This window comes from Gordionus sp. m RMFG-2023, chromosome 5 (assembly GCF_954871325.1).
Source record: "Gordionus sp. m RMFG-2023 chromosome 5, tfGorSpeb1-WG-v2, whole genome shotgun sequence".
NCBI classification, from domain to species: Eukaryota; Metazoa; Nematomorpha; class Gordioida; order Chordodea; family Parachordodidae; genus Gordionus; species Gordionus sp. m RMFG-2023.
Genome location: NC_088779.1, coordinates 521,906 through 548,143, shown reverse-complemented (window position 1 = coordinate 548,143; position 26,238 = coordinate 521,906). Strand labels below are relative to the sequence as shown.

The window sequence follows — 26,238 nt, the reverse complement described above, 5'->3', positions numbered from 1 at the left end:
TACCCTAAGAATTCCAGTCAATTTTTTCCATGAACTTTTTCAAAACTTAATATAAATTTATATTAAAATAAATGACTCAAAGGTTGATGCCAATATTGTCTACAATTCATAAGACAGGTATTCCAAAACATGATAGAAGATTATTCCAGCAAAATCAGATTTTTTAATTTTAAAAAAAAAACGCGTTTTAAAAAATTAATTTAAAAAGTAGTAAAAATTAACACATTGGCGCTAACATAATATATATTAATATAAAAGACTTATTATATACATATAAAATATAAAATTATAATAAAAATCTTCAGGCTCGACTAGATGTGTTTTTTTTATAATTTTAAATATTATATATTATAATTTTTATATAACAACTAATATATCATAATCTTTTAAAGAATATTTTTTAAAAAAAAATTAATAATAATAATAAGATGTGAAATGAGATTATTTTTTTTTACATATAGTTCATCTAACAATTTAACCTATGTCCAAAAGACGCAACCGCCAAAATTTGTAGCGTTTTTATCTTAGGACATTTGCACCGTATAATTAAGTATTTGAAATACGCTTGCATTTGTATTGAGATTTGATTTTATCGGGCCTTTTGGGGTAAGTCGAGTTTATATGGTCGGTCGAATGCAAAATTTTGTGAATATAATTGAGATTATCGAAATCGATTTTGACGCATTTACCCTCCACGGGCTCGTACCTGAATGAATGCGAATTTCTGCCCTTGTACGAGTCGTAAGTGCCGGATTCAGATTTGGCGTTCGCGACAGGGTTATGGCACATCAGTGATTGACAATCTTAAAATTTATGAATTGACATTTATATTTGTATCGAATAGAATTGACATGACCAATTATCAAAACAACCAGGCAACGTTTTCTATTATAATTATTATGAGCGAAAAAGCCATATTTTTTTAATATCAGCTGATACAAAAATTTCGAAATTCTTCTTAGATCTTTAGGACCAAAAATCTGCTGGAAAAACTGTTGGAAAAGCTTAACCGGGATGTCCTATAATATATTTTCCTAATACTTTTGGCGAAGAGCTTGCTAATCCTTGACATGGGGCCCAGATAATCTTTCAAATATTGGCTGATGTTTTGACATTTATCTTCTAATCTTTTGGAGGATGCCCATATAATCTAAAACGCGTTTAAGAATCGAAAATAAGGTAATGTGAATGAGGGTGAGAGATTAAGTGATAAATAAATAAAGATAGGCATAGCAAGGGATTTTCAGAAAAGGGATGGAGAATTTATGTGTAGCTTTCCCGCTATAGTTCTTTTTAGAGGTAATATAACACACTTTCTAATATATAACAATTAGTTTCAAAATGCATTTTTCCTAAAAATTTTAAATTGTAATATAGTTATCATAACCTTTAATTATTTCTATTTAAAAAAAAATTATTGTATATTTTATTAATTTTTGCTGGGGTATAGTGGTATGGGGTAAGGTGAATGTAGAGGAATACATTTTCTTGAGAATTTGCGGCGAGGGTAGCGATATGAAAAAAAAATGATGGCGGAAGCGTCAATAAAAAAAATCGTCGTACTTAAATAATCAGCATTAATAGTATTTAAGATTAAATTTATTAAACCATGCCATCCATCCCCATATCCAATGCTTGCTTGTAGGAGAATTTTAAGTCCTTGATTTCGAGATATGGTTCATATTTTTGGCCCTCTTCTGCAGGGTACTCGAATCGGAAATAGGGGTAAACCGGCAAATATTTGGATTTCACTTTATCGCGTAGCCTGTTAACCTCGTTGTATACTATATGGAAGAAAAAATAATAATCAAGTTTTTGAACCCCTATTTCCACTTCCGCCCCCCCCCTTACTTATTTCCTCCTTCCTTCTCTCCCTTCCTTCCTGGGCCACTAATTATAGGATATTAATTAGAACTCAATAAAATGATCAAATTTGATCCTTATTATTTTTTAACGTGTTAAGCGGATATAGTAAGGCGTGATTATTATACGAATCGGGTTTACTACGCAAAGCGCATGCTCATGATAATTATCAAATCAAAAAGTTACAAGTTTAATATGAAAAGCTTAGGGTATATATCAGACACCAACAGAGGTACCATTTACACGGCCCGACCCGGCCCGGATTTTTTTTCAAAATTTTTTTCGGGCCGGTAATCCGGCCCGGTGGCCCGGCCCGGATTTTATAAAAATATATTCTATTTTTGATTTTTGTAGCTAATAATGGCGATTTCAAATATTTGGTTTTACAATATAGGGCCCGGCCCGGGTATATTTAAAAAAAATTAAAATATGGCCCAGCCCGGCCCTGATACACGGGCCTGTACAGGCCGGGATTAGAGCCGGGCCTACAAATTAAAATCCCTAATTTTCCAAAAAAATTCTACCCCCCAAAAAAATTATATATATTTTCTACGATAAAAAATCAAAAATACTTTTATGTATCCAAATGCCGGGGTCCATAGGTCGGGGCAACGGTTTATTGTAGATGTAAATAGCGGGAAAGAGTGCGGTGGAGGCTTCATACAACCATAAATTTTCATCGTTCATTGTAGACATACGTTCGCAACACTTCAAATTGTCCAACTCACTTATATTTTTCATTAATTTCAAGTTCAAAATATGCCATTTATTTTTTATAGTAAGAAAAGGAAAATAATCAATTGGAAATATAAGTTATTTTAAATTATTATTATTTTAAAAAGGAGTGACGTAATATATTCCTCAAATTACTACAGTGAGGAGTGATACACCCCCATAAGTTATACCTATGTCATTTTGATGCACTAACATCCTTGTTTACCTTGGTTATTTGGAGACAAAACACGTGAGTACAAAAATAAAATTAACATTCCTCCTGTATAAGTTATTACAATAACCAAGGTAAACGAGGGAGAGAGTGCATCAAAATTTACTAAAACAGCTGTCACTACTCTTAGAAGAACTAAGAGTACCCATAACCCTAGAGGGTCGGAGATATATCCTAATACTAGTATATGGGGCATTTTTATATAATTTAATCCCATCGACCTCCAACTTCGAGAACAAATTGCTTAATTCGCTAATTATAATATATATATATATTATAGGTGATATAATAGTGTTGTAAAACGGCTAATTCAAATATTTTATCCAGAATAGTATTACGCAGGCCTGAAGATCTTCTTTGTAGAAGGAACAGAAGCTTTAGACATCTATTAGCGAAATGTCGAGGCTTAGGCGATATTTTTCTGGCTAAAATATTTTAGTTAGCCGTTTTTGAAATATCGGCTCAAAAAACAAGCAGTTTAAACAACATTATAATAATATAAGCTAAAATTGTTCCCTAATTTTTTAAAAAACAAATTTTTTTTATAAAAAATAAAAAATTAAATTATATTTTCTAATTTTTTTTTAAAGGTAAGGGTTCAAAGTAATAAACGCAGGTTTGAACTTCGTTTAAAAATTAATGATACATTAAACCCTCGTAAATAAAAACTCCTAAAAAATTCACGAATATCAACAATATTTTTGTAAATTAATATTTCGTAGATTAAATTATTTGTTGAGGGGTTATAGAATAGTATTTTTTTGTTTATAAAATTTTATCTCGGGGCGTTTAGTAAAAACGTAAACGGTAGAACACGCGGCTTGATTACCGCGACATTTTAGAGGGTGTCGTTGGGGAGACGGAAGGCGTGTTCAGAACAGAAAATTAAATTAATCTCCAATTGGAGCAAAAAAAAATTTTTTTTTTAATGATAAGGGCTAGAGAAGCCAATCACGTGACTCAAATTATTTTCTTCTTAATAAAATTGGTTTACAATTTTTTTATATACTTTTTGTAACAATAAGGGAAACCGTAATATCCCCATTTAGCGTTCGGTCGCATTTGAATCCCCAATTTAAGGGTCGATTCGAAGAAGAGCCTAGCAGCCGAGTTAAAAAGTTTGGCGCTTATGTCTTTCAACTCCTTCACGTCAGTCACGTCCGGATTCTGTTCCTTGGCGAATTCCATCGATTTTTGCTGGGTGGTGACGAAAGTTTTTTTTTGTTTTTATTTAAATATTATTATTTAAAAACAAATAAATAATCGAATAATTATTTCTTCGACAAAAAAAAATTAATAATTTTTATCAAGCATGTGGTGATTTTGTTTAAACGGTTCAATTTAGCCAAATTTTAAAATTAAGATTTTAGACAATATGATATCGCAGCTAGTTTTGTTAAACGGCCGGTTTTTAGCCGATTTTTAAAAACCGCTAACTCAATATTTTAGCCGGAAAAATATCGCCTAAACCTCGAGATTTCGATGATATATATATGTTCCAGACCTTTGTTCTTCCTTCTATAAGCAGAATCTTCAGACTCGCGTAATACTTTTATGGACGAAATATTGAGTTAGCCGTTTTTTAAAAATCTACTCAAAACGAGCCGTTTAACAACACTAATTACAGCAGGCCTCTAAATTTCGTTAATAGATGTCTATACCCTTTCTGCCATATGATTAGCAAAATCTTCCGGTGTGCGTATGGCTAAAATATTAGGTTACTCGTTTTTTTAAAAAAAATCCTGCCGTTTAAACAAACACTATTTGCAGGATCGAGAAAAAAAAATGGAATAGTCTACTTTCTTATATTCATCATTCCTTAAAGAAGAAGTCTTTTTTTTTAAAAAATTATTTATATAAATGTCGCAAGAGGGATTTAGGAAATTCTGATGATGCCTTATAGTCACGAGTTTTCAACTAATTTCAAAAACCTTAGATCATTCATAGCAATCACAGTTTGTTAATAAAGACTTTAACCGGAATCGTATTCCAATGCCCACCTTGTGAATTTCTGACAATTTCATCATAAAATGTTTATTTATTTTATATTTATAATGAAAAGTCTAATAGGAAAATATGAAAATTAATATAAATTAAGTTCTAGTTTAAAGGTTCATTGGTAAAATTGTCTGATATTCACATGATTCCGGCATAATCAAAAATTTTTTTTTAAAAAAAAACTGGCGATATAAATTTTAAGGATTTGGTTAAACAGATAGGCGAAAACCTACAACATATATTATACTCAGGGATCCAAACCGAACCTGAACCGAACCGTTAAATCGCTAAAAACCGGTATTTTTCTAACCTGAACCGAACCTAAACCGCTAAAAAAATTCTAGCCGAACCTGAACCGAACCGATAAAATGCCTCTGAACCGGTTCGAGACTCATGATTTTATGCTTATAAAATAATATGTAAAGTTATTATTAGTATAATTGAAAAGATTTCAATTATATTCTAATTATTTTAAAGATTATCATGAATCACCTTTGATTGATAAGTGTCGGTAATAATTTTTGTAAAATTTAGTAAATTGTCATTTAACAACATTTTCCTCTAAGCTTATAAATTATAAGGCTTAGAGAAAAATGAAATGCAAAATATTATTATAAATCACATATCAAATCTGATATCATATTGGCAGTGCATGCTACCAGAGTTAGTGTGGACTATGGAAAGATGTTTTTCAACAATTAAATTTATAAGCTATCTCCTTATAGATGTAATTTGAGTGGGACGAATTTTGAAAATATATTAATTGTGTGGCTTAATAAAAAAAATTTAAGTAAAAAAAGTAAAATATTGTTCATATTAAAATTAATCATTGATATTTATTTTTATATTTATAAATTAAATTTTATTTTATAATGTGCAATTAAAATAAAAGGTAGGTTTTATACATGTATTTTTTTAAATAAATGATAAAATAAAAAAATATTTTCCCTATACATAATTCGAATGTAAGTTTGAATACAAAAGTGTTCAAACCGGTTTTTAGAGGTTCGAACCGAACCGGTATTTTGATTTTTTACGAACCGAACTTGAACCTTGAACCGTTATTTTTATCCGAACCAGAACCCGAACCGAACCGATATTCGTTTCGGTTTGAATCCCTGATAGTTATTCTAGTTTGGGTCAATTAATTATGCGAAATATTATTTAGGTGATAATTATCATTTGCAAATAACCAGTTTTAGTTAACCTTATAGACGTCTCTGAGCTTGCCTTCTAATACCTTAAGACTCAGGGTGTATTCCTCGAAATCGATCACCGCCATTCCCTATTGGTCGATTATTTTATATAAGCGAAAAATAAAAAAAAAATATATAATCGTAATAACGGAAATGGAAAACAGTTTTAAAAATGGAATTCTAACCAATTATCCAACCAGGGTTATAAAGTTAATTTAAATTCTAAATCCTTAATACATGATAAATGTTTGTTCATTATTTTCTAAGGAGTATAAATTCCAGCCAGACTTCTTCAAAACATATTTCCTTGCAATAAAAAAAAACAAAATACTAACAAAAATTTAGAAATTTAAAATACTTTAGGCGATATTCATACCGGAAACCTGGCCAGGCCCGGTCCGGATTTTTTTTAAAAAAAATTTTTCGGCCCCCGGTTTTTTTAAAAATATGTTTTATTTATTTTTGATTTTTACAGCTATAATAATGGTGATTTCAAATATTTGGTTTTGAAATATACGGTCCCCCCCCCCGGATATTTTTTAAAAAAAATTTTCAGGCCCGGCCCTGGTATATTTTAAAAAAAAATTTTAAAAACCGGCCCGGGCTTAAGGCCGGGCCTGCAAATCTCTGATTTATACTAATGATTTGTTTAAAAAAAAAATGATTTTCAATCTTTAAAAAAAACATATTTTGCAAACGCATAAAAAAAGTCATATTTATTTTCCAAATTGTTAAAAAGATATTCTAAATTGGCACAAAATTTCGCTTCACTAATGGTGATTATTCATTTTAAAAAACTTATTTTTTATTTATGAAATGATTATAATATTTTTGTAAGCGCTCACTTAATGATGAATATTCATTAAAAGAAATATTTTTTTTTTAATATATAACATAAGGCAGATGTAGTAATACAATATATTTCACAAGAAATACGGAATGAAGTGCTACATAAATCGTGCTATTATCACAACAGGCATGACATTTGATATGAAGGAAGAAAGGGGGAAAAAAATAAAGAATATATTCTTGATTTATCGTGGAATGATGACATACACAATATTTGCTCAATGTTTTCAAATGACATTGGAAAATTGATAAATTAAGATAACCATTTATTAAAAAATTTTTAAAAAAACTGTTTTTTATAGTTTGCTTCCCCCCCCCCTCCCAAAAAAAACATGTTTTCTATTATTCCTGAATAGATTATTAATTGAGTATTTCAGTGGTCTTATTATATATTTCAAATTATCAGATGAGCGAGTTTGAGGATATAGATATGTTATATTATTACACTTATATTCCATTATTATAATCAACTCACATCGAATCCAGAGTCCGGTATGAGTTTCCTTACGCTTTCCGCGAATGATTTCAAATGCGTTTCAAGGTCTCCTCTTTGAGGGATGCCCCCATTGATTTCTATAAGCTCGGACAGCGTGTCGTTGTCGTTTTCTCCAAACAATATTTCCTTGGATATAATTTTCCCGGAAGTCACTCTCTTATTAGCTCTCGCATCCGAATTCTTGTAATGGGGCCATAGACCTTCCCTGAGATAAAAGATGCTGATCTTGGAGCCGAAGAACTTTTGTTCCTCGTTAGCGATGATCCCGTAGGTGGAAAGGGGTATTTCTACACCCAACTTGTCTCTGCACACGTCCGTGGGAATGTTCCAGAAAGTTTTAAATCCGGCATTTATATTTTCGTCACCCTCTCCCGTATCCGACAACGTTCCTCTTTTGGAACCCGGTTTGAGGGCTGATTCAACCTCTCGAGCTGAGTGATTATCGGGTTGAGTGAAAAGTTCGTTCGTATTTATGGAACGTGGGGGTAGCAAAGTGTAGGAGGGCGTTATGAAATCTCGAATTTCCTTGGGTCTCGATACGCCGAATATATTTTTGATCTGGCTATCGTAGACTCGTAAAATTGCTTCCTTTTCCTCCAGCGAAATATTTTGATCCTTGGAGTTCGAGGAGTCATCTTTCCTGGACGGGAAGATGGAAGACGGGTTAGCGCTTATGAGGTATCTTCCGTTATCGGGAAATTTGGATTCGTCAAAATCGATGGCCTTGACCCATTCGACGTCATCTAATGTTGTCGCGAACGATTCGGAAAAATCTAGACTTGTATCGCTGGCTACTAGCATATCTTTTTTTTCTTCGATTGTTTACACAAAAACAATGGATGTAAAAAAACAAAAAAATTATACATTTAAAAGATAAATATAGACTTCAACTTTTTTTGGAAAGAAAAGTATTGTCTAATTTTGCTCATAGTCATAGTTTAAATAATGATATGGATATTAATATTAATATTACTTTAAAAAATTAATTAATTTTTGACCTTAAAAATAAAAAAATTATAATAATTTATTAGGCTAAAACAACGATAGTCTTAAAAAAACCGAAAAAAACAAAGTCCTCTTTTATATTATAAAAAAATTGTAAAAATTGTTTTGTAAAGAAAAATATAAATTTTTATTTTTAGCGCTACCATATTTAATTTTTAGTGACTAATTAAATATATTAGATAATATGAACTAACCATACAAGGATATCAACTGTGGGCCTAGGAATAAAAACTAAACTTAAAAGCTGTCTGTTGGGATCTATTGTTAAGCTAAGCTTTTAGAATTGGATATATCTATAAATCTAGACTCAATTTTTATAAGATTCAAAAATTTTATTAAATTCATATTTCGAGTCGTTATGTGACCTTAACAAAAAATATCACATAATAATTTGATTATTATCATCACCACAATAAAAAAAAAAGTATAATAAATAATTTTTGAAATAAAATTGAAGAGTTATATACATATATATATAATAAATATAATTTTTTTTACCTTCATTAGATTCCCGATCTAAATATAAGGCGCAAAATCCATTTATCGTGTGAATCAATGCTAAGGTATAATATAAATAGTAAAGGGTAGCTCGAAGTTCCAGGAGAGATGAGAATACCTTCATAATCATTATTGGCACAATAAATTGTGAGATTCTGAAAAACAGAACTAAACTATAGAAAACTGCCGCCTTCTTTCCCCAAAAGAAAAGAAAGAAAAAAAAATGCGTAATAAATTAAATAAAATAAATTTTTTATTTAAAAAAAAATAAAAATTAAAAAATTTTAAAATAAAATATAATAAATAAAAGTGTTTTTATAAAAAATATTTTCTAATATTTTTATTGGGTTATATTTTTTTTTTAAAAAAAAAATAAAAGAAAGAAAATAATAAAAAATAAAATAAATTTTTTAAATAAATAAAATAAAATCATTTTGTTTAAAAGTAAATTTTATTTTTAGGTATTTTTTTTGTACAAAAATTAAAATTAGATTTAAATAATTATGGTTATAAAATCAGAATTAGTATTCCCTGTTCTCGAGGCAAAAGTGAGAAAAATCTCTCATCTTTAGGATACAATGAAAAAGCCTCTTTGTCAGAGACCTGCAGAGGCCCGGATTTTTATAAAATATATAAAAATCAAAGCCCGGCCCTTCGTATACGTTCCGCACCGGGCATATGTCCTGTTCTCAAGGTCTCTTCTATTTGTATTGTGCTTACGTGCGTTAAATCATACCCATTTGACAAATGACTATTTATGGAAACGACTAATGGAATATTTAAAAAAAATTAAATTGTTTTAAATTTAGAATATTTTTATTTTGTTTATTCTTTAATTTTTGTTCTTTAAAAAGAAAATCTATTTTGGGGTTAAAAGTTGAATTTATATTCTTGGAAATGAGAGTTGACCTGAATTGATTGGATCTCTAAAATAAAATCTTAAAAAATCTTAAAAAAAAAACGCGGGGTTTTATCATAATTGATATGTAAATTTTTTTTAAAAAAAATGAAATATTTTCCTGTAATTTTGAAAAAGGAGAATTTGTCAGAAAATTTATAATTCAACCCGAAAAAAATTTTGATGGGATAAAATAAGTTCTGGGTCCTTATCCCTGGTTCGACTTATTACTAAATACACGGCAGTTCCGCTGGCTATAATTACTTCGACTAAACAGCCCAAAAAGTAAAAATAAAAAAAACTTAAAAAAACAAAATAAAAAACAAAAACAAGATAGGGTGTCTCCAAGTTAAAAAGCTGTTTAGCTTAGGCTATAAGTATCAAAATTTGGTCAAAACCAGGACATAGTCTGACTCTGATCGCTCTATACTACAATTTGTTTTTAGTGGTGGACCTCCTCATACAGTAAAAAAAATTATTAGAACAAATTGGAATCTAGTTATCTGCCAAAATCGGTACGAATCGTCTGTCTGAATATATATTTCCTTTTTTAATTAGAAATTTATTTCGGGCTATAGAGCCGGTCATTAAGTTCTGATTAACCAGTAACGCCTAAGCTCCTGATGTTATTATTTTCTGATTGGTTAAAAAAAATAATGTAAAAACAAAAATAGCCGCCAATCATTTTGAAGTGATGAAATTATTCTTATATATATATTTTATTTATTTTTTTTAAATTTCACCCCAACATGATAAAATTTATATTGGTAGCAAAAAATGTTTTAGCGCACTGAATCTTATATAGGACTCGTGTTAGATGATTTAACTGACTATCTACCCATGAGCGTAACCAAAGGGAGGAGGGGAACCAACCCCCCCCCCTCCCATGCGAATTTACCTTTTCTCGTAAATATCAGGCTAATTAAAAATAATTCCTCTCCTCCCTAAAAGAATATATACAATATATCTTTTATAAGGAAGAATATGAAAGAAAGATTAGTAAAAGTTTAATATAACTTTAAAAAAGGATTTTAATATATAAAAAAGTTAAATTCATTCCTGACCCCCCCCCCCTCCCCACCCCCAGATCTAGATCCATCTATTTGGAAAGATGATCAGTATTGATACCAAAAATTTTTTTTTAATTAGCTTTAATTTGACACCTATATCATACATTGTTAAAAAAAATTATAAATCTTTCTGACCCCCCAAGACCCGCCTCATTAAAAGGATTATTGAGTGAATAAGTCCGAGAATTAAAAGAGACTTTAATCAGTTTTTCCACCCTTTATAATAATATCTGTATTGGAGTCAACCCGAGTCGGCTCTTGGTCGAAAAACACTGACCCTAATTTTAGGTCGGTTCTTTTAGAACCGGTCCGGGTAAGCCGTTTAATGACACTACGCCTATGTATCGAACTATAGTATTCTTCTGGAATAATGATAGAATCCGGTCTAACTTTAAACCCCCCAAATCCAATAAACGTAGTATAAAAATATGCTAAACTTGACCATCATGTCCCGTCGCAATTAACCCTTTTACCCCGCCCCATCACTATTTACATTTTCCCGAAGGAATTTGATTCATTTTTTAATTTCATTCCGAAAAACAAACAAAAAATTATAAAAATTATTTTCTATTTAGACATAATTTATATTTGAGTGGACATCAAATCCCTGATAATGAAACCAAAATATATTTTTTAATGAATATTAACGAATGGCGGCCATGTAAGTGGGAAGTTTTATAAAAATTTTGAAAGATAGCTGAAAATTATATATAGACTGGACTGATAATACCGAAATTGATATATATGATCATGATATCTAATATGAAATCCAACCAACTCTGATAGATGATATCATTCGAAAAATGTCATTCTTCATAGATCATTTCCTTTATCCCAAATCGACGCAGCACGAAGTCGCGTCAAAAAATTTTGGCTAGCTAATAATCCTCAAACCGGAAGCCCCTAAATAGGACTTCTATTTCCGTTAAATCAAATTTTATTTTGTTTGGTTCGATTCCTGGCTAAGGACTCATCTCAAAGATTTTTTTGATTTTTTTTTTTTAAAATTATAAATTGCACATACAAAATTAAATAAAGAAAATTAGTATAGAAAATGACTTTTCATATTGACACATAAAGATACAACCTTTACAGATATTACGAAAATTGATATAATTAAAACAAATATGTTCGCATTATTTATTCGTATCGAAGGTAATAAATATATTTATATTTATTACTTTTCTGACTCATTCCCTGATGAAATATTTGTTTAATAATCCTTTAAAGGATTAACATTTTAATTGCTATGGCACAATTATGTTATAATTTTTATTTCAAATAAATTTTCACAAAAACCTTAAATATATTTTCGAATTTCACCAAAATAAAAAAAAATTAAAAATATATGTATAAAATTTCGTACAAAATCTAATAATTTTTTTTTCAGTTTTGTTTTACATTCTCTTCTTTTCTTTTCTTTCTTTCTTTCTTTCTTTCTTTCTTTCTTTCTTTCTTTCTTTCTTTCTTTCTTTCTTTCTTTCTTTCTTTCTTTCTTTCTTTCTTTCTTTCTTTCTTTCTTTCTTTCTTTCTTTCTTTTTATCTTTGCGAAATTATTTCATTATTTGAAATTAAATGTATATAAGGGAATGGCAGCCGGATGTGTATCCGGCTAATAGCTTCGACTAAAACAGTCCTAAAAAACGTAAGAAAACTAAAATGAAATGCGGAAAGTATATCAATGCTACCGCCAATTCCATTAAAATAAAATCAAAACTGAAGTCAAACCAGGACAACGGTTTATATTTTTTTCACTACGGTTATTTTTAGATCGGTTATAGTTAGCAACGACTTACCCATTTGCCATAATAAATAAAAAAAATACTAAAAGTAACAATGCCACCCAATTCCTTAAAATAACTCAACAAAACTGAAGTCACGCCAGAGCACGGCCTTAAGGATGCAATTTTATTTTTTTCTTACTACGGTTATTTTTAAATCATTTAGCAACGAATCTGTCATAATAAATAAAATAGCGAAGTAATCAATGCCGCCCAATTCCTTAAAATAAATCCAACTGGTTTAAGGTGATGTAATTTTACTTTACACTTAAGCTTATTTTTTAAATCGGTATTATTTAAGGAGCCTTTGTATTGATTCAACGATTTGTCATAATAAATAATGATAAGGATAAGAAATGATTCATTCATATAATAAAAAAAAAATTTATATATAATAGTATATATATATATAGTACACTCGCGATATTTGTCCCAGAGGTGACAAACAAATAGGGTTCGGCCTCTTGTATACCTTTTCCTGGTTAATAATAGATTTAATTTTATCGCAAATTATTTTTTGAAAGTATATTAAAATTCATTATAGAGGGGGGTTTTAAAAACATAGTGTCTGTCTGATACTAATTTACAAAAAAATAATTATTCTTTAAATCTATTAAATATGCTAAATTCTGTGTAAATAATTGCTTATCAAAATTATTTCATCTTGGCGACTTCCAGATTTGCCTAGGTTAGCCAGTTTTCCCTCTGATTAAATTATTAAGAAATTTTTTTGTAGCAAGGTTTTTTACAACCGGATGTCCTTCCTGATATCAAACACCTTTTAGGTGGCTTTTTTTACACGCCGTCGAAGAGGACGGTGATCCAACATCTAGACCCGGACCACAGGGAGCCTTTTAGAGCCGTCAAAAGACGTTGCCACTCCACCGCCACGATGAGTTTGAAGTTAGGAATTTAGGGGGGGGGGGGGGATCTAAATAATTTCTAATTAAGAAGTAATTATATTTTGACTCCGGAGACTTATTCCATCTCAGATATTCAGATAAATAAATTTATTGTGTCAGGGGACGAAAGGATTTCTGAGGCTTTATGGAGAGTTATTGAAGAATGTATATTCATATGATATTGTATCAGAGTAAAGCAGGTAATATGCTGAGTTAGATGAAATGGTCAAGATTACAAATCAAGCCTTGCTTAGCTTGAGGTATCTCTTACTTTTTTTAATACATCTGCTCATGCTGCATTTAAAAAAAGCATTCGACATTCTTTTTATTTCAAGCATTTATAAAATGTAATTTGTGTTTGTTTTTTTTCTGCGCTGTGAATATGTAAGTTAATAATTTACGGATACTAAAATTGTTATTATTTAAAGCTTCAATGAAAATATTTTTTACCCTTTAAATAATATTTATTAGTTTTCTATAAACCATAACATTTCCTTTAGTTTTCTATAAACCATAACATTTCCATTAGTTTTTTTTAAGAAATATTAATGCAAACGCGAAATAAACGTATACATGGACAAATTTAATAGCTCGAATTATTAGAGAAGAGGCTAATTGGAATAGAGAAGAGAAGAGAAGAGAAGAGAAGAGAAGAGAAGAGAAGAGAAGAGAAGAGAAGAGAAGAGAAGAGAAGAGAAGGTGATGAGTTATAACTGATTAGGTGAGAGAACCGTATAGCATTTTCTTTAAGGCGGGTCTGGATTTTGAGAAAATAATGTTCTCATTTTCTAGCTTCCATGTGTGCTCGAATTAATTTTTAAAAAAAACTTAGCCAAGTCTGCGTCAAAATTCGGGTCATTTTTAAATTGAATTCTATTGTGGCAATAAGCAGGGTAAGAATATGAGGAAGAATGCTTAATGATCTGATCCATAATGTTCTAATTTAAATACATATATTTTTTTAAGCTGCTGATCTGAGTTCGTAAAATTGTATAATAATACATCAGCTTCTGCGAAGAATAAGAAAAATTCACATCCATTTTACCTATCGTTTTCCACTTTGCGGTTAAGATTTACTCCATTTACAATCTATATTTGAATCTAATTTTTATTAGGATACCACATTTAATAATAATAAATAAAATGCCCCCTTTCAACCCTAATAAATTTTTTTTTAAACTTTAAATTGTAAGTATATATATACAATATATATTTTTTTTTAATTGGTAACGCATCTGTATTGAGCTTTGATTTTATCGTAACTTTGGGGGTAAATCAAATTAATGTGATCAGTGGAATGCAAAATCTTTTTTATATAATCCATGTTCTTGGAATCAATCTTGACACATTTGCTTTCCTCTGGTTGGTAATTGGCTAAAGAGGAATTTCGATCCGGGGCTGCGATGGAGTCATTACAACAGGATAGTACCGTTCTGCAAACTTGTATATATATATATATAATTGTAAATTAAATAATGCATAATTAGCAGAGTTGTTAAAAGATACTTTTTAAATGGATCTAGATACAGATACAACGTCTAAAATAATATCTAGATACAGATTATTTAAACAAAAATCTATCTAGATACAGATACCACATTTTTATATCTAGATACAGGATCTAGTTACTTTTGTATCTGGATCCTTTAACAACTCTGATAATTAGTGTTGTTAAACGGCCTGTCAACCTAATATTTTAGAGCTAAAGAATATTATGCAGCACTGGAGATTTTGCGTCACATATGGTAGAAAGGTTTGGACATCTATTAACGAAATTTCGAGGCTTGCTTTGGTTAAAATATGGGGCTCCTGTACGAGTTATAAAAATAACCGAGGTAAACAAGGAGGATAGAGCATCAAAATTTACTAAAACAGCTGTCACTACTCTCAGAAGAACTAAGAGATATATCCTAATACAAGTGTATACATTAGTTATTAGTAGCTGTTTTTTTTTAAAAAAACACTATGCACAAAACATATGTTACCTATCTAGAGTTCCTATCGGAATATCAGGAAGACCTTTGCTCGTAGCTGGCAGAAATGCTTGGGGCATCTATTCGCCAAATCTCGATGCTATATTATTTTCGACAAAATCTTAATAGGCACCATATCACTAACTGTCAGTTCCTCTAAGATTTTAATTAAAATCTATTTTCCGAAACAACTTTTGAAAATATAATTCCCACATTTTCTAAAACTTTTGAAACAAAAAAACAAAAAAATAAAAAACATGTCCTAAGCTTCCTAAAAGTTTTGAAAATTTTTATTTGTTCCATACCTTTGGCAAAATGTATGCTAATATTCGATATGGGGCCTAAATAATCTTTCACGTAACGGCTGATGTTTGAACATTTGGCTGATAATTTTTTCGAGGATGCCCAAATAATCTGAAAATTTAATACATTTATTTTTTAAATATTTATAAATAATAAAAAAGTGACGAAGGGAAAAGATAAGAAATTCTAGCTAGAGCAAATGATATAACATTATAATGGTATTAAAAAAAATTATTAGTTGTTTCTTTCTTTCTTCCTTCCTTCCTTCCTTCCTTCCTTGTTTTTTTTTAAATTATAAAAAAAAAATGCTAATGTTTTAAAAGATTTATTTACTATTCCATCCATCCCCATGTCCAGTGCCTGCTTGAAGGAAAACTTTAAATCCTTCATTCTAAGGTATTTTTCATATTTTGCGCCTTCTTCTGCTCGGTACTCGAACCTAAAATAAGGGTAAGCCGGCAAATATTTATGGGCGACTTTGCGTATCCTGTTAACCTCTTGGTATACTTTTAATTGATTAAAATTAAATTAAAAAAATTATCTCTGTATATAAGAAAAACGGGGGCACTTTGAGAAGGGGAACGTTGGTTCACCCCCGATAATAATTAGAGCCATTTGTTTCTTAAGACTGGAATTTAAGCCTAATATAGATAGTTACACGTCATGCATGATTGGCTAAAAGAGATCTTAAATAATTTAGCATCTTATAATTTTTCTCTCTACTCCTACAACTAAATTAATTACGAAATATATCGGACCAATCATATGACTGTCCAAGCATTTTAAACAAAATTCATTTTAAAACCTCTAACTCAGTATTTTATCCAGAAAAATATCACGCAATCCTGAAGATTTTGTTCATCTAAACATCTATTAAAGAAATCTGGAGGCTTAGACAATTTTTTTTCTGGCTTAGATGTAGAGTTAGAAAGGAAAGAAAGAAAGAAAGAAAGAAAGAAAGAAAGAAAGAAAGAAAGAAAGAAAGAAAGAAAGAAAGAAAGAAAGAAAGAAAGAAAGAAAGAAAGAAAGAAAGAAAGAAAGACTAAAACCTTACTTATTATTAGAAGATCGAGAAATAATAAAAGAGAATAGAAGATTTATTGTCAAAGGCACACTTTTGGAGATTTCCATTTCACTTTTTTAGATATGGTGGTAGATGATGATGCATCATTCATGAATATATTGCGAGATGACCAAACTTCCTTCTATTACCTCCTTAATTTGATAGAGGAACCCACAAGCACTCAAATGAGCAACCTTACAGATTGTTAATGCAGAACAACTATTTCGTTACATTAACGTTATTTATGGTATCATTTTTTATAAAATTTGAAGTTATAAATGATTACAAACTAATATTAGAGTGAATGTGAAATCGTCTGCTTTTGAACATCTACAAAAGACAAGTTTAAAAAAACTACTCTTTTTTTAAAAACTATTATTTTTTGAATTTTAATTTCAAATATCCCGCGAAATTCCAGTTGATCGAATTGCCTGGAATAAAATTCTAGATTTACCAGAAGAAGGAATGAATAATTAGCCATAGCCAAAAAACTTCACCTAAGTAAAAACGATTAGAGACAATATTAGTAAATAGATTGATCCCGTAAAACTTGCCAGCATTGGCCGCCTCAAAAGGAGAGGACAACCCCCTAGGGATAAACTAAGATTGCACCAAATTATCCTAGAAAATGACGGGTCGAATCTTTGTTCAATTTGACTCAAAAATTTGAGAGAAACGGCAAATAAAATTCCCGGAATATATCATTCTTTGGATTATAAATTTTTATAAAGAACCTCTATTAACGAAGGAAAACGGTGTAATTTTTGCAAAGAAATATAACAACTGGAGCATGCATCGAATGGTCAACAGTTGCTTTTACCGACAAGTTTAAGTGTTTATTGAACTTAAGTGGAGTGCGCACAATAATGTGGTAAGTAAAGGAAATGAAGCATTCCATCCAGATTGTAACCCTAACGGGTAAAATTCTCCAAACCTTACTTTCTTGAATGAACAATTATTTCCAAAAATATATCAAGAAACTATGACTATTTCAAGAATCAATGCTGTAACTTCATCATACTCTTAATATTTTCTTTTGAATCTCGATATTCCCAAAGTAAGAGACTCAAAAATACCAAAAAATAGTCGTATTGCGGTCTGAATAAAAGTTAAGGATAGCTGATTTTTTTTAAAATAACCTTTATGTATCCAAATACCAGCATCTATGGGTCTGGGAAACGGTTTGCTGTTCAGATAAATGGTGGGGTAAAGTGCTGTGGAGGCTTTGTACAACCATAAATTTTTGTTGTTCATTGCAACCATGCTATCTGAACAATTTAAATTGTCGAATTTACTACGTTTTTTTTTCAAAATATTATAATAATAAAAGATGAAAATAGTTTCAAGTATTACAATTTATTATTTTTTTAAAAAATAAAGATGAAAACGTAAGTGTGCTTTTTTAGCTAGAAACGGTATTCGGTCTGTGACCGATCCGGTCTTAAAATAAAATTTTCGTAATATAGTAAATGTAATATTTTTTAAATTTTTTATTTTATAAATTTATAGATTTTATATAAAACAATGAAAGTCTAAGTTAAACTTTAGAATTATTCCCTCTGATTTTTTTACAGCGAAAACTATATCAAATTTTTTTTATACCCTTTGTAACAATAAGGATATCCATAATAGCCCCATTTAGCATTGGGTCTCATTCGCTTTCCTAATTCAATGGTAGATTCGAAATAATTCCTAGCAGCCAAGTTAAAAAGGTTGGCACTTATAGCATTCAACCTATTTCTATCTTTTATTTCTGGGTGTTTTTTTATAGCGAATTCCAATGATTTTTGCTTTTAGCGATTTAAAAATTTTTTTAAACAAAAATTTAATTATTTTAAAAATAATAAAATTGATTTATGAGGTTGATGATGAATGGTATTGTAATTTAATAATTTGGTCAAATTTAAATTAAACCAATGACATATATAATACCTAGACTGACGATTCATTCATAAAGCAAATCAACTGGACCCGCCATTTTGGTAACACATATAGTAATTATTCTCAGGTTAAAAACTACTATTTAAATGGATAACTTGCTTCCTTATTATCTCGATGATCCGGTAATTCTTTAATAAAGTTTGCATCAGATATAGGAATAAATTAGGCTCTCGTTTAAAATTTTAATAATGATTAGTGCAACCAAGATGGCGTCTCCAGCTGATTTGCATTGATGTACACTTTTAATGAATGAATCGTCAGTCTAGGTATTATATATGTCATTGAGTTAAACATACCTTGTACAAATCTTTGAGCTTTCCCGATAATACGTAAAGGCTCGGTGTGTATTCTTCAAAATCGATCATCGCAAGACCCTATTGATTTACGGAAAAAATAATTTAAGCAATAAAATACAATAAATTCAGTGCAATCTTGGGATTCATCCTTAGAATTATTATAATTCATTTTATGTTTTTAAATTCTTTTTGACACTAAACCCTTATTGTTAATGTCATATTTGTCATATTATTATTTTAAATTATTTTGTTTAATATTTATCATATTATTTTATATATCACGTGTAGAACACGTGATTTCGTTGTTCCAAAAAAAAAAGTATAAAAGGAACGATATTTTATAATTATGAAATTATAATGACTTTTTATTTTATTTTTATAGAATATGTATATTTGGACAATAAAAATTGCAGTTGAGAATTTATTACTTTTAGTTATAGATTCGTGTTGGTAAATTGCGTGAGATATTAAATAGCATTGTTATTGGTAGAGTTTTTTATGTTATATAATTTTCACAGTTATAAATGAATCATATTAGATAGAATGAAATGTTTTGTTTTTTATAAATATGGTAAAAATAGATAAACTCGATTTCAAAAACACCTTCTATATCTTATATCGTACCTCTTTTTTAAAATTCTTCTATGAAACCAGCCCTCACCCTGTTACTCTAAGTAGACGCCTTTGACATCTGAACCTTTTCAGATTTTGTCCCAAGAAGGCACACAACAAGGGAATCCATTAGGACCTAACCTTTGAATCCATCATCTCATATACAAAATTAAACCGAATTTTAATCTAGACATTAATCTGTGGGTATTTAGACGATGACACCATCTGCGGCCCCTCGGCCAATGCACCTAGAGTTGGAAACCAATTCCCAAGCTATCGGTCTCACACTTAACATAAATAAAACTGAATTATGCTTTAACAATTAGCCATCAAACTTGGAAATCTATAAAATCATTGCTCCAGGAGTACCCATTAGCTAATGATATCAAGTTAGAAGATTTCCTTCATAACATTTTTAAAATTGCAACATGAATCACTTCTATGCCATCTACCGGCACACTAAAGTTTATTTTTAATAAGCATGTGCCTATATATACCAAAATATCTTTGCACATTTTCCGAGCATCTTTTTTTAAAAAACAACGTATATTCATATTAAAAATTCAAGATAAATTTTTAAAATATTTCTAGAAAATATTTTAAACATAAACTTAAACCTATTCAATTAGTCACTCGCCTAACGGTTTAGCCTTTTTGCCAATTATCCAGATTAAAAAACAATTCTTTGATTTCAGGCTTCATATGCCCTACCGATCGTTTATTAGCTTATGCAATTAACAAATGGAAGGCTATATACCCATTAACACTCATGTACCATCAATTATATCACACATAAAAATTTTCACACATATAATTTCGAAATACCAAATCAATATATCAGTTAATCCACCTTTAGATTGCATTCAACACCTTCAATCATCTGACAGACTTGGTGCTTATGATGGTAAGAATCACTCCCTAGTAGTCGTAACCTTGGCAATCTCTTATCAAACGAACAACTGAATGTAGCCATTGGTTTACGTCTAGGTTGTGACACTGTAAAAACCTCATGCTTGCATCAAATGTAAAATACAGGTCGATTCAAAGGGTAGGTACGGCTATAGTTGTATATTTAGTCAAGGGCGACACTAACGACGCACATCAATAAAAGATTTAACAGCCGCCCAAATTCCGAACCATCTTGAACCCGTAAAGATATCTCAAGTAAATGGGTTGAGACCTGATGATGTGACAACCATACATTGGGCTCTTGGAAAATTGCTAATATGGAGTTACATATGCGTCTCTTCAGTTCCCTCAAACTTAAATACACTATTACAGGCACAAACTAAAAAAAATTTTAACAACTTCATATTCACTCCAATAGTAACCTCCACAATTGCCCATTTTTCGCCATTAGCATTATAAGTTTTTAAAAAAACTCCAGGCAATAAAATACTGACATTTATTAAATGAAACCACTTTTATATATATGGGCCTAAAAATTCAACTAGAAATTTTTAGACGTAATCATGGTTCCTATTTGGGAACTTCATTTGTAAAATTGTATTTTCAAAATTATATAGCTTTTTTTTTTAAATTTTTATAGTGTTCGATAGTGCATATTAATATAGTAAACGATAAATATTAGGGATGAAAACCTATGAAAAATTATTTATAAAGAAAGAAGATTGAAATATAAAAAACAGGCGAAGATAAAAAAAAAACCTACCAAACATTTTTTATAAAAAACCCAAAATAGGGTATCCTATTTCAAAATTTGTTTAACCTATATGAATCGAAATCAACCTTTTTCCACTCAAAAAAAATGCATTTATATATTGTTTATGATTTTGATTGAATCAATAAGATCGTCTAAATTTAAAATGCCGCCTTTATAATTTGCAAGTCCTCTTGGTTTTTTAGAAGATTCTGAAGTAAACGTTGGAATTTGAGAATCCTAAAATAATCCCCAGTTCTGTAATACATATTTAATAGGTATCCATCCTATATTTTATGGAATGCATAGACCCGGATATTCAATAAAGCATGATTTTTTTTTAAAAAAAAGTAAAACTCTACTAATTTTACTCTCGATATTGATATCCATTTTTTAAAAAAATTATAACTAAATTCCTGGCGTGTGCCTGGCCTTAAAAACGTGCCATTTGTAAAAATCTCTGAACCCAATTACAATTGGACGATAAATATAATGATCCTCACGTGAAACGAAGGGTCCGGTATTAACTTCTTCACGCTTTCCGCGAATAATTTCAAATGCTTATCGATATTTCCACTTTGAGGAATGCCTCCGTTGATCTCTCTAAGCTTTAAAATTTCTATAGACCTTTTATTACGTGTGGTGAATAATGTTTTTTTCTTAGTGGTGAATAATGTGTTTTTCTTAGTGGTAATTTTTTTTTTGTATAAAATTTTTCCCCTGTTATCTTGTTTGTAATGGGGCCACAGACCCCTACTTAGGTAGAATACGTTGATCTTGGAGCCAAAAAAGTGTTGGTTCTCATTAGCTACGATTCCGTAAGGAGGAAGAGGAATTTCTTTGCCCGTCTTATTCTTACATATATTCGTAGGAATGTTCCAGAATATTTCAAATCCTCTGTTTTTGCTTCCACATTTCTCCTTGATCCGTGCGTCTATTTCAAAGTCCCGTTTAAGGTATCGAGCAGTCAAATTTGTGAGATTCGTGTGTTGGTTAATTGAAGATAGTCCCCTAGCATATGCTGGTGTGGTTGATTTCACGGAAGGGTTGCGATTTTTATCGCTGATCGGCATCTCTTTCAAATAATTTAAAAACACAAATTTAAAATAATTTAGCTCTAGCAAAAGAAGAGTATTTTAAAATATTTAAAAATTATATTAAGTTTAAATATTTGTGGTAAAATTGTCTGAAATTCAGAGGACATGTATTTCATATAATTATTTTTTTGAAGGAGTAAAAAGAACCTTTATAAAAAAAATGGTTAAACCGGTTCAAACCGGTTCGGTTTTTATATTTTAGAAATGGAAATAATTTGAACATCCTGAATTATATAAACTTGCTCTTGTAGGACTGGCGGTTCCCGCAACACATGTTTCTGTAGAAAGGGCCTTTTCGGGGCTAAAATTTGTGTTATCGTCACAACCATCAAAAAGTAATCCATTTATATTAGAAAGTATATTACTTATACGTTCAATTAGTATATTTAAAAATGAGTTATTTTAGAATCATATATATTTTTTTATATATATAATTCATAGATGCTTTTATTAATAAAAATAAATTAGAAGATGATGTTGCTTCAATAAAAAAAAAATTTCTAACCGTAATGAAACTTTATAAATTTTTTCTTCATAACCGTAACCTTAAAGTAACCATTATAATTTTTTACACACTGAACCGTTATAAATAACGGTTAGGGTCCCTGCTTTATATACGTGTCCACTTAAATGTTTTTATTTTGTCAATTTAACATATTACTGATCAATTTATTTGACCATGTATTATATATATATATTATGACTGTATTATATATACATGATCATCATTGAATCTTAAATAAAATAAATAAAATTAAATATTTGGATATAAAACTTCTATCTCTATTCTTATCGTTCTCAATCTATACCACCAAGTTTCAACTTAATTGCAACCTTACCCCACTTCTTATTGCGACAAAGGCGCATAGCAAAAATGCAGTTGTATAGGCATTTTGTTTTTTAAAAAAATATATATATTTTGTATAATCTATACCTTCGTTAGTTCGAGAATAGAAAGAAAATATATCTTGCACACCATGAATCCCATGAATCAAAGCGAGAACATTCCATAAAAAGGAACGGATGTTATACAAATTCATTATATAAAATAAAAAAATATACCTTTTACAACAATATATAATCAAAAAATTATCAAAAATTAATTTTTTTAAAAACTATTTTATAAATAAAAAAAATTTGGCATTTAGAAATAAATAATAATAAAAAAAATATTGATTATACCATAATCTTTAGATAATTATGATAGATATCATATCTGCATTTTAAAAAAAATTTTTTTTTTTTTACCTTAATAATAAAATTAAAGAAAGAAAGAAAGAAAGAAAGAAAGAAAGAAAGAAAGAAAGAAAGAAAGAAAGAAAGAAAGAAAGAAAGAAAGAAAGAAAGAAAGAAAGAAAGAAAGAAAGAAAGAAAGAAAGAAAGAAAGAAAGAAAGAAAGAAAGAAAGAAAGAAAGAAAGAAAGAAAGAAAGAAAGAAAGAAAGAAAGAAAGAAAGAAAGAAAGAAAGAAAGAAAGAAAGAAAGAAAGAAAGAAAGAAAGAAAGAAAGAAAGAAAGAAAGAAAGAAAGAAAGAAAGAAAGAAAGAAAGAAAGAAAGAAAGAAAGAAAGAAAGAAAGAAAGAAAGAAAGAAAGAAAGAAAGAAAGAAAGAAAGAAAGAAAGAAAGAAAGAAAGAAAGAAAGAAAGAAAGAAAGAAAGAAAGAAAGAATTCTTGCTCTACCATGAATATTTTAACTGAGACTCAAGTTGTAATTAATTAATTGCTTAACTTAATTAATTCCTTAAATTAAATATTTTGGCAATTTGATACTGCGAATCTTAAACTATATCATCTTGCCATGATTACTTGTCAAAATAGTAATGAGTTTGCTTGCTCTCTTGTCATCATCCAATAAAGACCTAATTTGCACCCCTTGGTATATTGATGATGGAATAATAACAGGCTCGCTCGACCAAGAAAACATGGAAATAGGCATAATATAATCTTATGAAAACATAGTGTCGTCTAAACAGGAATGTTCAAAATGATTTCAAGTTTAATCGTACCCAGAAAGAGTACCTCTCATATCTAGGGTCACTTTTAGCGATGAACACTCCTTCACTAAATTAATAGCTGAATCATTAAAGATTTTTAAACAAATGCTTGAGATCTTGCAGCATCTCTCTGCACAACAGTTTATTTTCCTTATAAAGAATTATTTTGTAATTCCGAAGATTCTTTACACCCTATGATCAACATGTATTTTTCAATATCCTGTATTCTTTCTATCTACCAACAGGAGATCAAAATGTTGACCGAACATCAGTCTTAAATTTGAAGATTTGTCATGGCTACCGGCCAGTCAACCAACACAGCAGGTGAAATAGGAAATAAGATCACCTCCATACTCTCCGTATGTACCTTCATATTTTAGTAAAGTACTAAAGAATAAGTTATATTTTTATCTACAGCATCAGTTTTAAGTGGAACCAGACCCACGAAAATGGAACTCTAGTAGGCTGAGAAATTATATCAAATCAAGTATTTTAGAAATAATATCGATTAAGCTCAACTTGATAGTTCATAAAAATTGTCGTTATTTCTCTATCCTTCCCCACGTTCTTTTTATCAATCCATATTGAATTTAAATGACCTTTAGAGATTTCATATTTTAACATTCCTATTTTTTTGAAGATTTAGATTTAATAGTTATTGCCGACTGAAATTCAATAACTAATATTTTTTTAAAATTTAGGGGCCGGAGATATTCTTTGAGGTCATTTCTGGGGACAAAGAAAATATATTCTGGAGCAAGGCTTAGAAACAACATTCAGGGTACAGCCCCACCCCAGCGTCAAATTCAAATTACCATAAAATAAAAATAGGGTTAAGAACCAACTTTCAAAATTTTACTAAATCCAAATTCTTTTTTTTAAGCTATGAATTTTATTAGGTGATGTGAATATAAAATTTTTTTGATTTAATCATAAATTTTTTTGTATCAACAAACCTAACCTAACCAATCAAATAATGGTTGTATTGATTTTGAAACTTTTTATTTAGCACAAAAAAATATATATCAAAATGATTACACTAAAAATATAACATAACTTGTCTATTATTTATATAAAATACAATGCAAAAGATTGATATAAATTTAATATAAAGGAAAATAATTTCATGTCTTTAAGACAGATCCTGCAAGCGCATCTAGCTTTTTTAGGCACAGACAAGCTTGAAAAGTATGTTCATCTAATGAACAACGTTGGTCCGTTATAACATACCGTCCTTCTGAAAACAATTTAGACACTATAATAGATAGTAAACCTTCTCTTAATAACCCCATTTATTAGGTTTTTGTCCCATCTACCTATTTTAAAAATAATAACAGGGATACTATAAAGAAAGAAAGAAAGAAAGAAAAAGGAAAGGAAAGGAAAGGAAAGGAAAGGAAAGGAAAGGAAAGGAAAGGAAAGGAAAGGAAAGGAAAGGAAAGGAAAGGAAAGGAAAGGAAAGGAAAGGAAAGGAAAGGAAAGGAAAGGAAAGGAAAGGAAAGGAAAGGAAAGGAAAGGAAAGGAAAGGAAAGGAAAGGAAAGGAAAGGAAAGGAAAGGAAAGGAAAGGAAAGGAAAGGAAAGGAAAGGAAAGGAAAGGAAAGGAAAGGAAAGGAAAGGAAAGGAAAGGAAAGGAAAGGAAAGGAAAGGAAAGGAAAGGAAAGGAAAGGAAAGGAAAGGAAAGGAAAGGAAAGGAAAGGAAAGGAAAGGAAAGGAAAGGAAAGGAAAGGAAAGGAAAGGAAAGGAAAGGAAAGGAAAGGAAAGGAAAGGAAAGGAAAGGAAAGGAAAGGAAAGGAAAGGAA

The 26,238-nt window shown here is 29.8% G+C and overlaps 1 protein-coding gene across 1 annotated transcript; it reads right to left on the bottom strand.

Annotated features, from left to right (window-relative positions):
* Positions 1-305: 305 nt before the first annotated feature.
* LOC135929744 (uncharacterized) lies at positions 306-23,538 on the bottom strand. The gene is made up of 17 exons (XM_065466447.1): positions 23,382-23,538; positions 21,854-22,425; positions 19,079-19,156; positions 18,444-18,631; positions 17,981-18,135; positions 16,112-16,284; positions 15,781-15,889; positions 14,724-14,942; positions 9,514-9,618; positions 8,852-9,082; positions 7,328-8,160; positions 6,015-6,092; positions 3,819-4,006; positions 2,436-2,590; positions 1,609-1,784; positions 1,042-1,150; positions 306-803 (listed from the first exon to the last, which is right to left on the bottom strand). The coding sequence occupies exons 1-17, from the start codon at positions 23,485-23,487 to the stop codon at positions 547-549; spliced, it is 3,732 nt and encodes a 1,243-aa protein (XP_065322519.1). The 5' UTR covers positions 23,488-23,538; the 3' UTR covers positions 306-546.
* Positions 23,539-26,238: the final 2,700 nt, after the last annotated feature.